Below are 13,699 nucleotides of genomic sequence, written 5' to 3' on the forward strand. Positions count from 1 at the left end.
TCGATGAAACGGCCTGTCGATGAAGTGATGTCGATGAAATGGTGTGTCGATGAAGTGATTGTCGATGAAATGAATGCGACCCTTTTAGACTATATATGCCGTGAAGAATTATCTGAACTTTTAAACAGACAAATAATTTAAATATTTTTTAAATCACTAAACTTTTTTTAAAATCGTCAATTATTTTTCCACCCAAATGAAAATTAAAAAAATCAATGCCTTATTCTTTTTTTGCAAATTTTTATGAACCCAGATAATGCAGCATTGATGTAAGTTTTTAAATATTAAAAAATTAGACCCTAAATGCTTTTTCATTTTCCCAAAACTGAGAAAATGTTGACGTTAAGAGCCATTTTCAGAATAAATGGCGCTGGCTAAAGATAGGCTTAACTTGGCCTATTAGTCATGAGTAACTGTCGTAAACTCACAATAATAAAGAAAATAGCATATTATTCGAAAAAAAAGTATCATTTCATGCGAGCCTTTGAAAAATTCATAAATAATAATATAATTATAAAGCAAAATAATTCATAAACGTAAATAAGTTTATAAATTATCTTGGATACTTTTCTTTCAATGTTTTTTTTTTAACTCTGAATGTTACTCAGTTATTATTCAATATGCATTAGGAGTAATTTGTTAAAACATGATTTTTAATTGCCTGTTAACAAGAAAATTTGATTGCTTGTTTAAATTTGATGCGGAAAAAAGAAAACTATTAGTTATAGGTTATTTTAATGCCTCGTGTTTCTTTTTTTTAAACAAAAAAGTAGATCAGAAAATGCAATTGTTTTAAGATTCCTAGAAGATTAATACTGTTTTAGAAATTTTTTTTGTATAAATTAGTTGAAAATCAGAAAATAATTTTCAATTGTTGTATTATCATTAAAAAAGCCAACTATTGTTTCAAACTTAAATTTATAAATGTATATTTAAAAAATCAATATCTTAAAACTTTTAGTTATTTGATTTGCCCGATCCCTTACGGAAAAAATAAGCAATCTTTTTTTCAATAACTCAGAACTCATTGTCAATTAAACAGTTTTATTAAAAACATAAAATATACAAATATACATTTGTTCAAAATAAAAATGAAAGGCACATTTGGCTTCAACAAAGTTATAAACATTAAGAAGTAACATTTTAAAAGTTTGTTAAAAATCAAATCCTCTGTTTTAAAACAACAATAATAAAATAATTCAATTTTTATTATTTATGCTGAATTTGACAAAGAAATATGAAAAAAGAACTAAAGTATGAAAGGTAATAGCAAGAACTAAAGCTTGTAATTGTGTTTATTTTATTTAAATATATACTGCATTTTTATGTGTTTTCAAGATATAAAAAAGACTTGTTTAAAATGTTTTAATAAAATTTACATTTAAAAAATACAAAAAAATGTCAAACTATTTAATAAAAACGAAATCAAATTTTTATCAAATACTGAAAAAAATTAATAAATGTAAAATTGCAACAGCATATTTTCCTTGCATAAAATATGAAGTATTTTAATTTAAAAAAAACTATGTATTATTTTAATTAAGTCAACAAGCAAAACGCCTTACCATTTTTTTTTTATTTTTAAAAAAAATCAGCTTTTTTTTAAAGTTAAATGCAGAATGCTTTATTTTTTTTTCGTAATTATTCACACGTGTTATGGAATTATATCAAATTTTAAATTAGAGACATTCTATTTAGTTTAAAGATTTGCAACATAATTTAAATTGAATTAATTTCAATTGTTTATACTCTTTATTTACATTTAAATAATAAGAGATTTAGATAATAAAACATATTAATTGATTTCATGTTGTTTGTTGATAACTTTAAGATTTTTAATTTTTTGAATAAGAAATTTGAAATGTAGTGAGAAAACATTTTAAATTTCTGGCAAATATCAAAGCATAGAAGTGGAGGGGGTTATTTTTATTAAGGTTAGTAAATCTGTGTATTCAGAGTAAAAATAGAAGTTTTTTAAAAAAAAATTCTTGAACTATTTGTACATTTAATGTTAACATGGACCATGAGGAATGACATATAAGTCTTACTATGATTGATGAATATTTTAAGACATTAATTCTTTAATTTGGTAAGTACTTTTATGCATAAAGCTAAGAAAGCAAATAAAGAAAATATACTTAACTTTCAAAAGAATACTAATAAAAAGAAGAAGAAAATATTATTCAAAAATTATAACTTCATAAAGATTAACATAGCATGACAACAACATAATTTAAATAGCAGTAATAATACTAAAAATAAAGGTTGACTTTTAAATTATCAGATCAATATTTAAATATTGTTTTCAAAAATGTAAATAACGGTTTTTCATGTAAAATGAGTAAAAGATTATTAATTTAAGAATGACTATGAAAACCCTGTTTAAACATGTATTAAAAGAATAACTTTACTTTTCACAGAAATTATGAATATGCTGCTTTTTTCTTTTTACAAAAATTAAAACAACTTGAGCAAATATAATCACATAAATACACAGCTTCATAGATAAACTTTAATAATGTAAAGATAAGGATGGTAAAGTAAGCTCTAAAAAAACTATTTATATGATATTGCAAATGAATAAATGTTTGCGTAAACTACCATGAATCATGAATGTAGTACTAATATTTAAAAATATTTTACTAACTTTTCATGTTTAAAGGTAATATACATTGCAATAAAAACACACACTGTTATAAAAAGTATTTTTTGCTATTAGTATTTTTTCTCTTTTTATAACCAACAAATGACAATAACCATTTTAAAGTTTTTAATTTTTTTTTCAAATAAGCTTGTTCCATAATATGTATATCACAAAAACTTAATTTTCTTTGATTTTAAGACATCGACTTGAAACAAGCCGTTCTTTGTAATATAAATTTTTGAAATAAAAATATAATAATCGTGAAAATAAATTTTCTAATTTATTCAACGTCTTGAAATAATTTATTTCCAAGGACCTTCCTTCCTTTTAACAAATGATGCTTCCTTTTTACAGTAATAAGAAAATGCTTATTTACTGCTCTTGATTAAGCGAATAAAAAAAAATTTAATAATTTTTTTATTGTTGTGTACAATCAGTGGTAAGCTATTTACATATCACTGTATGGAAATACAATTTTGGCAAAAAAAAAGTCATGCACACACTAAACAAGACAGTGACAAGATTTTCATTAAACAGGGAATTTGTAACTTTCTTTATGCAGAATGATATTTACAAGATAACAATGGTTCAATGTATGTACATAAGAAATGGGAATGAAAACAATAAACTTCTATGGAAATGAGGATGTTAAATAACATGTGTTTCCCTATTAGTTGACTTATAGCACAAATGAGTGAAGATAATAAAAATATAATTAAATTATAAGTTTCCTCGAAAGGAAAATAAAAAATAAATAAAATTTTTCATTGGTATTTTCAAAGTTTCTTATTTTTGTTCTAAAATTTTTTGTGTGGGTACAACTTATTTCAAACTCAATCTACTCTGGCTGAGGCACTCATATCATAATTCTTCCATATCTTCAACATAACACCTAATTTAAATCACTAGGGATCCAAAGATGAAACCCTCAAAATTATCTATCTCATTAAATAGTCTCTATACAGAGTAATTACATACTGAGATGATGATATGAAGGAAAAGATAAGATATGATATTTTTTCACATGAAAACTTCTATGAGACAATATAGAATAGAAGCAAAATAGCTTCTCAGACATATTTAAAAATAAATTTGTTCCACTCATTCAAATAATAATCATCCAACACAAGGTGATAAAATAATGAATAGGCCCATTATGAAAACATTTTTTCAGACACAATGAAAATTGCTAGTTGAGCTATACTCATATAGTCCATCCCATTCAGCTGCACTAACAAAAGATCAACTTCTGTTTTGGAAAAACAGTGGGAGATTGAAAATTCCTTTAATTAAAAAAGAAACATGTGATGTTGGGGTAAAATAACAGAAAAACAGTCTTATAAAGTCTTCACTTTCAACAAACAAAAACAAAAATAACAAGTAAACTGGATTCTTTGAACCGAATGGCACATCTTCAGATCACACGAAATTGACTCGAAAATGCGACTAGCCTTGCCTTCGACCTGGCATTTAGTAGTTTCAAAGTCTCATGCTACGTTCAGTCTTTGAAAAAACCCTCATAAGCTACAGTAACTCAGGTACGAAAACTTTCTTCTGAATATAAAGGAGTTCTTAAGTTCCTCGTCAAAGTCCCATTGCAGTTTCTTTTGATTGTGGCTTCTTTTTGGGGCGTTTTTAAAGTCGAATCATTAAGGGGTCTCGTTGCTTTCCACTCTGTATTTGACATGTAAAGGTTAGCATCAGCAGTTCTTGGTGTGAGATGAGGTAGATCATGAATTTTTTTCTGCTTGAAAAGATACATTCCAATAGCTCCAGATGCAAGCCCAACAAGGATTCCACAGAACAAAGCTAAAATAACATGCTCCATGTGAACTCCATCCTCCTCGGTACTCTGAGCTTCCTCAGCTTGATTGCTCACTAAAATAAAATAAAAAATTTTATAATTTATTCCTCAACCCTATATAAGACAGTGATATATGTGTCCCCAACTTAATTTTTAAATCTCAATCAGAAGCTATTTTCCCGTGTAAAACTTTTGTAGTTATCTGCTGATAACCAATCAAAAGAATTTGTTCGCATAAATGTGGGTAAAAGTACAGGTAAAAGTGGGATCAATAAGAGATGCTTACACTAGGGATCTATTTTCTCTTTTGCATTATGCATTCATGCGACTATTTCTCATCAAGTTTATTTGTAGTTATAAACACAGAAATCTTTATTTCTGTTATTTATAAAAACAGATGATCAAGTTTATAGCCAACTCTTCACAGTAAATAAAATTTTGAAAATCCCACCCACCTATGAACTTTCACAAAGAAGTAACTTTTAAACTTTAACATTTTTTAAGTAGGAAATTTTATTGCATGTGTTAATACGAAATCTATTAAGCTCTCCTAATTTTAATGGAAAATAAGGCCACTTACCACTGTAAGCTGTGTCCACACAAAGACGCAACTCACGACTAGGTCCAGAGCAGAACTTTGAGCTTGGGACATCTGCATTACATCTACGTTGTCTGTGTTGCATATTTTGGTAATCACAAAGTGACCAAACAGTCCATTCATCCCAACCTTCAGAAACTATAATACAAAGAAGAAAAAAAATTTAAATTAATTATTTAGTTAAGTTAAAATTCAATGCAAAATTTAAATAACTAAAATTACACAATGACATATGTTTAAACTTGTGATACTTTAGAAGAAGGAAAAATTTCAGGTAAATTTGCTTAGTTAAGCACAAATTTTTTTATCTAATAAAACAAGGAAAACTAGTTTGCAATTTCAAAATAAGTGCAAATTGCAGTATGACTTTTTATGTGCAAGATTGTAAGAGGGTTAACACAGAAGAGTTTCATAATTTACAGGCAATAGCAGAAGTATGAGTCAAAATATCAGAGTTTTCTAAATTACATCGAAAAGTAAGCTAATTTAAAATAAAATTGTTGCATTTTGCATTCTCACAAAAATTTCTTAATAATAATATTAGCTTAAAACAATTCTGTAAAAATTTTACATTAGTACATTAAAAGAAATTACTTTTAAAATAAATGATAAGAAAAATCAATAAATGATAAAAAATATAAATAAATGATAAAAAATATCAATAAATGATAAAAAATATCAATAAATGATAAAAAATATCAATGATAAAAAGTTAGCAACTAAGTACACATATCAACTAATACTTTTATAAGTTACGTTTTTTTTCTTTTCTTTTAAACTGAAATTTTGTATCAAACAGCACATTATACAGAATCTACTCTATTGTTGATGGAAATCATAGCGTTTCCCCCCAAAAATCAATCTTCTGGACAATTTCTAATGTTGTATCATTGGTGTATCATTAATTTCAAACCATATGCAAACCAATACAGCACTATTTTTAAATTAATTTGATGAAATGTGATATAAATTTTCTCTGTGCTTTTATTGCTTAAATAATCTCTGATTTATTGACACATTAACCCTTTTTCTAATTTATTTTTTCAAAATTTATAAAAATTATAATTATATAATACCATCACAAGCTGGATTTTCACATTTCTTTTCTGATCTTGATGGGCCTTTACAGTCAGCACCATTACCAGATACAGAAGGATTGTCACAAGTTCTTTCTCTGTATTGTACTCCAGATCCACAAGTCACAGAGCAGATAGACCATGTCCCCCATTCTGACCAACCACCATCAATGTTGATAAATGCTAAAAATAGAACAAAATATAACTGTAAATGTTTGCCTGTAAGGTTGTCTGCTATCTGGGAGATATTTGAGGGGCCATTAACACATCTTAGCAAATCAAAACCATTATAATTTACGATTGATTTGAGTTAGTAACTAATTAGCTGCCAAATAAACAAAACATTTCAAAAGTCTGGGCATACCCGAATCTAAACAGCTGTTGCTTCCTTCAAGACAAAATCTTTCTTCTTTCTTTAAATGCCCCATTCTGATGTCATTAATGTCTGGCACATTGGCACGACACGTTGATCGATATCTTTGTTGGAAGTAACCATCTTTTGTAGTATTCACCAAAAGCCAGGGTGACCAGGGTGAAGATTTTCGATGTTCTGGGCACATATGGTTATTGCAGATTCTAAAGTCTTGAGGGCAGCCTATGCATTCTTTTCCTCCATATTGGGGAGCAGGATCATTGCAGCGTCTTTCCCTTGTTTGGATGCCGCTACCACAAAATGCACTGCATTCGCTCCAAGATGTCCATTCAGACCAATGACCATCTAAAGGTAATCTTGAAAATGCTGAAAATATAAAGTGTTTAAATACTAAATTATAAGTATTCAGACATGGCATAAATATGTAATAGTTATGTATCTAAAATTAAAATTGTTATAAAAGAGTGTGAGGATTTTAGCAAGTACAGTACAGAACCCATTATCCGGAAATCAGAAAACCGGAACGGAATTCTATAAATTTTCCCACCATTTAAAAAAAAAAAAATTTATTTTTTCTCATAAGATTTTAGGATTTTTCTTTCTTTTTTGAAAGATGTTTATCTTACCATCATTTTGGATATAATCATTAGTGTATTACTTCGTCGTTTTTTCTTCTTTTTAAGATTATTTCCAATTTTTTTTTTTTTTTTGTTGGGCTTAACAATTAAAAAAACGGCTTTTTGTAGTGATTCAGAAAACCGGAAAAATCAGTTATCCAGAATAGCAATGGTCCCCTACTGTATATTATATTATGAAAATAAGTAAATAAAAGAAAACATGTCCCATCAACTATAATAACATTCAAATATGTAAAGATTGCAAAAAAAATTTTATGCCTGAAATTTATTCATTTTGCCCAGCATGTATAAAATATATCACAATGGATTATTTATATATCTAGATCCATAACAAGAAGAAGAAAAAACTCTTAAGAAATTTTTAAAGGAAGTTTTTACAATATAACTGCTAATGTGTGAATAATAATAAAATTAGGTAAATTCACTTGTTTTTTCCTTTTGTAAATTTTTTTTATGTTACCCATATACTTCAAGGTCAGTAAAATAAAAATTAAAGAACAAAAAGTTGCAGGTAATGCAGTATTCTCAATTTATTAAAAAAGAATTGTTGAGATTTTTCCCTCCTTCGAACATGATGAAAACAATAGAAATCTCATTATAAACTTCTATATGAAAAACAAAAAAATATTTATACATGTTCTCCACTTTATTAATATGCCCTCAATCTTAAACTATGAATGTATAATATGAATATATTGCTAAATGAATAATAGCTTCACTACATTCCAAGCTCATTCTAGCTACGTGTAAATAGTTATGCAATTAAATATGTGAAACTTAATGTTTCTCATACTTTACAGTAAATTTTTAAATCTTCTTACTGATGGCAAATTATACTCAAATATAAAATGACATAGAAAATATGGTGGATAGTATAAAATTGTACTGTAATGGAATTAACTCTCATTGTTTTGAAAACTTAATGTTATATACCTGGACAAGGTTGATTAGTGGAACAGAACATTTCATCAGTATCAGGTCCAATACAATTATGACCACCATGCTGTGGGGCAGGATTACCGCATGTTCTACGACGTACTTTAACAGCAGTGCCACAACTTTGAGAACAAGCTGACCATGCAGACCATTCAGTCCATTGACCATGAACTAAAATAATAATTATTAATACTTATTAGTAATTTTAATATTTATAACTTATTATTTTGATACTTCCCTTCAATAAATTAAATATTTATGGAAAATTGTAATATATGTAGATGTTTTTAAAGGAGATAGAGTGAAATTCTATTTTACTACGTAATAAATAAAAAAAATTCATTTATTAACAAAAAATTTGAGAATTATTAATTCTTTTTTAAAAATATATACATAAATTGGACTAAAAAATCTTATTCTGAAAAAAATATTTTTAGAAGATAGCAAGATTGCATATCTATGCCACAAACATTATGTTTTTCTATTGGTCTGGATTATTCTTAATAATATATTATGGAAAAATAAAACTTAAATACAAAAAAAGCAATGTCAAATCACGTCATATTTTATACACATACCAGTGCAATTTGTAACTTGTATTTCAACTCCTTCACATGGACTTCCACCATTTGCTGGTGCAGGTTTATTACACATTCTTTTTTGACAAAGACAGCCTTCATCAAAAGATCCTCTTTTTAAATTAGAACAAGGCAACCAAGAAGACCATTTTCCCCAGCCACCATCCACTATTAAAAAAAAAGAATAAATTAATACTTTATAATTCATTAAGTTGAAAAAAAATGAAAAGAAATATTAAAAACATGTTTACAACACATCTTTTTTCTAATAAAAACTGCATTATTGACATGACAGATTAAATTATTGTCTAACACAACAGATTTTCATAACGCTAACCTTTAAACGGGAGGCTTTGTATTTTACAGAGTTATGCATTATTATGGGTAATTTCACTCACTTTTTATTTACTAAACATGGCAATATCAGTCTGGAATTAAAAAAAAATTTCTTGTTCAATGCACTTACTGTAAATTAAGGTAAATTTGTTACTCAACATTTTAGAGGAAACAATAAGAACACATTTTAAAACTAATCCAAAAAAATTTTTTCATTGAATAAATCATATCTTGGAATAAAAATTAATTATAAAGTAATAACTTACCAGGAGCATTAGGTTTTGGACATCGTATTGGTTTTTGCTCCCAAAAAGTGGTTAGTGGATTACGATTTGGAGCGGTTGCACAAGCCATTGAATAATCGTTCCAGCCACAATATGGATCCAATGAGCTCATACAATCACTGCAATTACAATTTTGTTGTATAAAAATAAAATTTAACACAATACAAATGAATAATACTAGTATTTAAATTTACAAGAAAATAATAAAACAACTGAAATATACTTTAAGAAAGCCCTTTCTGTAAAGCATCATTTACATTGCCGCTAACACAGATAGGAAAAAAAACAGTAGATTTTACGAAATAATATAAATTTTAAGATAATTGTTGCAAAATATACTAAATATTTTACACATAGGGAATTTTAGGGATTTTTATAGTCATCAAAATAAAAAAACTGCAATATTTTCTAGTTATGATTTCACATTGAATGATGTTGAAATATTATTTATGTATTATGTTTATTCATAATTTTGAATAGTAATAGGCGTTAAATTCATCAAAGATAGTTAACTGAATTTTATAAATGAGGCTCACTTTATTATGTATTAGTGACACTTATTTAAATATTCAAGCCAGCAATAACCCGGATAAAATTCTACTTCAACAGGAATTTTTTAAGGAAACTTACTCAATTTTAGGGAATTTTCTAAAATGTTCAAAAAGCGGGAGAATTTTTATTAAACCAGTAGACCAGAAGAAACTGGCAAAATCCAGTAGAGTTTGCAGATATACATTTACATGGGCGTCATTTGAGGGAGATAATGGGTGTATGTTCACCTCTATAATTAAAGTTCTCTATATGTCCCTCTCAATATTTCATACAAATAGGGGAAATGTTCATCAATCGTTATCGATTTTAACTTATTAAAGGTAAAAACCAGTTAAATCTTTTTACAGATGCTTAGCAGATTTCAGAAACTTTTTCTGTTCTGAGTGAAATTTAGAGAACTAGTTTGACTATGTAGTTTAATTTCGTCCCCCTTAAAAATTGGATACCTGCGACGCCCATTATTATTTAGCTTAGAATTTTCCTGAAGGATTTTAAGTGGTAAAAGATTCATCACAACACTACTTACTATTTAGATCTGAATCGCTCACACCTCTGCATTGGGATTCTGATAACAGTCTCATCTGTTCCTATGTAAATGGAATTCTAAATATAAAATAATAATGAAGTTAAGAAAAGTAAGAATAGGCAAAAACTAGTTAAACCAGTTATGAAATAGAAATCATTTATATCAGTTTAGATGTATAATGACAAAATTTTTAGTAGTTACCCAGGCATGAAATTGCAGAAGAGAAAAAATATGTAATGTGAAATAAATTTAAAAAAAAAAAAGAATGTGATGTAAAAAACAATTCAGAAGATGTGTGCAGCATTAGCTAACAATTTACAGTAAGTAATTTAATTCTTAACAGTAAGTAATTTCTCAGTGTCTGACTTAACAAACACTGAGGATAGAGTCTGTTTAGGCACAGAGATTGTCTGTTTTGAAGCATCAGTGTTGGAATAATGGTATCTTGAAAACAAAGTTTTTTAGAAATAAGATTGATAAGATAGTACAGCATTAAAATTATTGGTGCAAATATAAAAGACTCTAATAGCAAAGCTGACTATAGTTTGATTGATGAAAATTACTTTATAGTAATTAATCAGTGACTGATCCCCTAATATAATAGACCAAAACGGAAAATATAATTTGTCAACATATGACCTCAATTCTACTCAACTAATGGATTTGAAATTTTGTTTGATTAATTTTTATGCATTTTCAAAAGTTTACGATAAAAAATTTCATCAATGTAGTTATTTTTCAATGCGATTCGAAACATAGCAACAAAAAAAGGGGGGGAATGATTAAAAAATTAGAAAAAAATAAAGTGATAATAAAAGAGGAAAATCGAGATTCAAAGAATAAATCTCATACTTGATCAGTATTGTCTGAAAAAGAAGATTCTTTTAAAAAAGAACAAAAAAACATTTACACTATATTATCTTTTTTAAAAAAAAACTATTATCTTAACCATTTAATATTTCAGAAAGTTTTTAGTTCATAGTATTTTATTATGAGTATTTAAGTGATGAAGGACTTTATTGTAACTTACAGTATCTTTTAGAAGCTTCATAACTTTTATTTTCTGTCTTCTACCTTCAGGGAAAAGTTGCATTTTCTCAATAAGGCAACTTTCAGAGCTATTGGGCATTCTAATAAGCTTTTTTAATTCTCCTTCCAGAGTGGCAACATAAATGACATGAATTTCATCGTGATATTTTGTTTGGACTATATCAACAACAATAAAGGTGAATCTGAAAAGCAAAAGAGAGTTCAACTACAAAGAAAAGCGGATAATGGAACTGCAGCAAAAGTGATGATAATGATAAAACAATACAATAATAGTAATCATAATGACTGAAGTATTAACATTTTTTACTTGTACTGAAAAACAAAAGAAATAGATTTGAAAAATATGTCATTTACAAAAAATATATATATATTTATTTCATTTTTCTATTATGTGCACTAAAAATTAAAAAAAAAGAAGCAAAATAGGATTTAATCAAGAGCTAAATTCGAGGGTGAAGATCTTGTCATTATAGAACAACTTAAACTAAACATTTTGAAATTACCAAGCTAGAAAACTAAGAAAATTAAATATAGTTCTTAGAAACTAGTTTTTAGAGGCAATCTGTTGGATTCTCTTTTAAAAAAGTTCAATTGAATAGTATTTGCAATGTAGAATGTTTTATTTTGAATATTGACAGTGCTGGAGGATATGCACTAAGTCAAATTTATAATATTAACCATGACAAAGCTGAAATACAACACAGAAAATTGCAAAAAAATTCTAATGTAAGAGTTAAAATCAATTAAAAGTCACAAAATTTTGGGTATTAAAGCAAATAGAAATTCACTACTCTTGCTCAAAGCCTATGGTATTTAGAACCAGTATTTTTTTTTTTTTTACATTATGAGAAATAAATGAAAGAACACTATTCTCTGGGTATAAAATGCATAACTTTACTTAAATTGTCATTCAATGAAGTAACAGTTGGACGATTAACTGATTAGAAAACTTGAAGACTTTATGTAATATGCACTCATTTGTTCTCACCTTCACTGCTGATTCCACGCCAGAGTGTGACGAAATTCTTCTTAGTAGTTTATTTCGATAAAACGGATCAAGTGGTAGCGAGATGTATATTACCATCCAACTATTTTGGCAGAAAATATAATATTTTCTCCAAACAATAGCACATTGTTTATTGAAATAAACTTACTGTGAATTTCAAAAACTAAAATAGTTGCTAATTAAAGAAAATTTCATTTTGATATTTTTATTGATTATATTAAATGAAGAAGGTAAGGTAGTTACAGTTAGTTACCTTTCAAGTTCTTTTGTATAGATAGGTCTTGAATGTATTGGTTGGACAGCATCATCAGCTAACTGGTATTTTTCAGAGTCTAATAAATGGTTTGCACTTCCAGGACTTTGACACTAGATAAGCAAGCATATACATTCTTTTTAAAGCTATTATTTATTAATTTTGTAAAAAAAATAATTGCCATTATTATTAATTACAGTTTATTTCAAAATGAAACAAACAAAATTAACATTTTATAAATGAAGAATACAAGAAACATCTGATTTTTACATACCTGGAAATGGTTATGAGTAACACTTTGTTTTTCCCATGATGATTTGGGTGTGCTTTGATATTTCAAAGGCCCACTGAAAGCTTTATGCAAAGCCGAGAGATTGAAAGCACAAATCGCACTTCCATAAATACTGTTTCTGTAAAATGGTTAAATATACATAGTTAATTTTATTGACAAAAACGGGTAACATCACTCTTATAATATGACTTTAATATTAATAAGAATTTGAGGTAATGAAATAAAATAAATTATTTACTCAACATATCTCTAATAGAAAATAACAACTCAGTCTTTTAAAAAGTCAAATATTTGAATTGTACTAAATTCAGAATTTTATGGCGCCAGAGCTGAAATCTAGTATACAGCTACCAACAATCACATACATTAGATAAATAAATCAAGAAGTGTTACAAGCTAAGTTTGAGCGCGGAGGGGTGGGGGGGGAGAAGAAGACAAGAAAGAAATATTACTTTATTTTGGGGTTATGGAAGCTCTGTTTTTTATAATCTAAGAATGCTCTGTTTACTTAAGGAAAACCCTTTGAGTATACTATGAATATGCAATTAGTTTCCAAAATAACAGTAATCACAATAATTAAATATAATTTCAAGAAGACAAAACAACTTAATTTAAAAAGATTTCATTAGATAAAAGATCCTTTTCGAAAATAAAAAAAAATAATAATAAAAAATTAATAAGTCTCATGTCATACTGCAGAAAATTTTATGAGAGCGTGCACTAAATCTTTCTGAGAAAATCAATCATCATTAT

The 13,699-nt window shown here is 27.2% G+C and overlaps 1 protein-coding gene across 1 annotated transcript in view; it reads right to left on the reverse strand.

The window, feature by feature from the left end:
* Positions 1–1,027: 1,027 nt before the first annotated feature.
* The window catches only part of LOC107454354 (Semaphorin 5c), a 67,167-nt gene continuing 54,495 nt past the window's right edge, over positions 1,028–13,699 (reverse strand). The window contains exons 9-19 of the mRNA XM_016071526.4: positions 12,929–13,064; positions 12,655–12,767; positions 11,376–11,577; positions 10,346–10,422; positions 9,250–9,386; positions 8,648–8,815; positions 8,067–8,240; positions 6,487–6,861; positions 6,123–6,305; positions 5,029–5,184; positions 1,028–4,522 (exon numbers count right to left, since the gene is read on the reverse strand). Of these exons, the coding sequence (XP_015927012.1) occupies positions 4,179–4,522; positions 5,029–5,184; positions 6,123–6,305; positions 6,487–6,861; positions 8,067–8,240; positions 8,648–8,815; positions 9,250–9,386; positions 10,346–10,422; positions 11,376–11,577; positions 12,655–12,767; positions 12,929–13,064 (2,065 nt within the window). The 3' untranslated portion in view covers positions 1,028–4,178. The remainder of the gene's footprint in view (positions 4,523–5,028; positions 5,185–6,122; positions 6,306–6,486; positions 6,862–8,066; positions 8,241–8,647; positions 8,816–9,249; positions 9,387–10,345; positions 10,423–11,375; positions 11,578–12,654; positions 12,768–12,928; positions 13,065–13,699) is intronic.

This window comes from Parasteatoda tepidariorum, chromosome 3, assembly GCF_043381705.1.
Source record: "Parasteatoda tepidariorum isolate YZ-2023 chromosome 3, CAS_Ptep_4.0, whole genome shotgun sequence".
Taxonomy (NCBI): domain Eukaryota; kingdom Metazoa; phylum Arthropoda; class Arachnida; order Araneae; family Theridiidae; genus Parasteatoda; species Parasteatoda tepidariorum.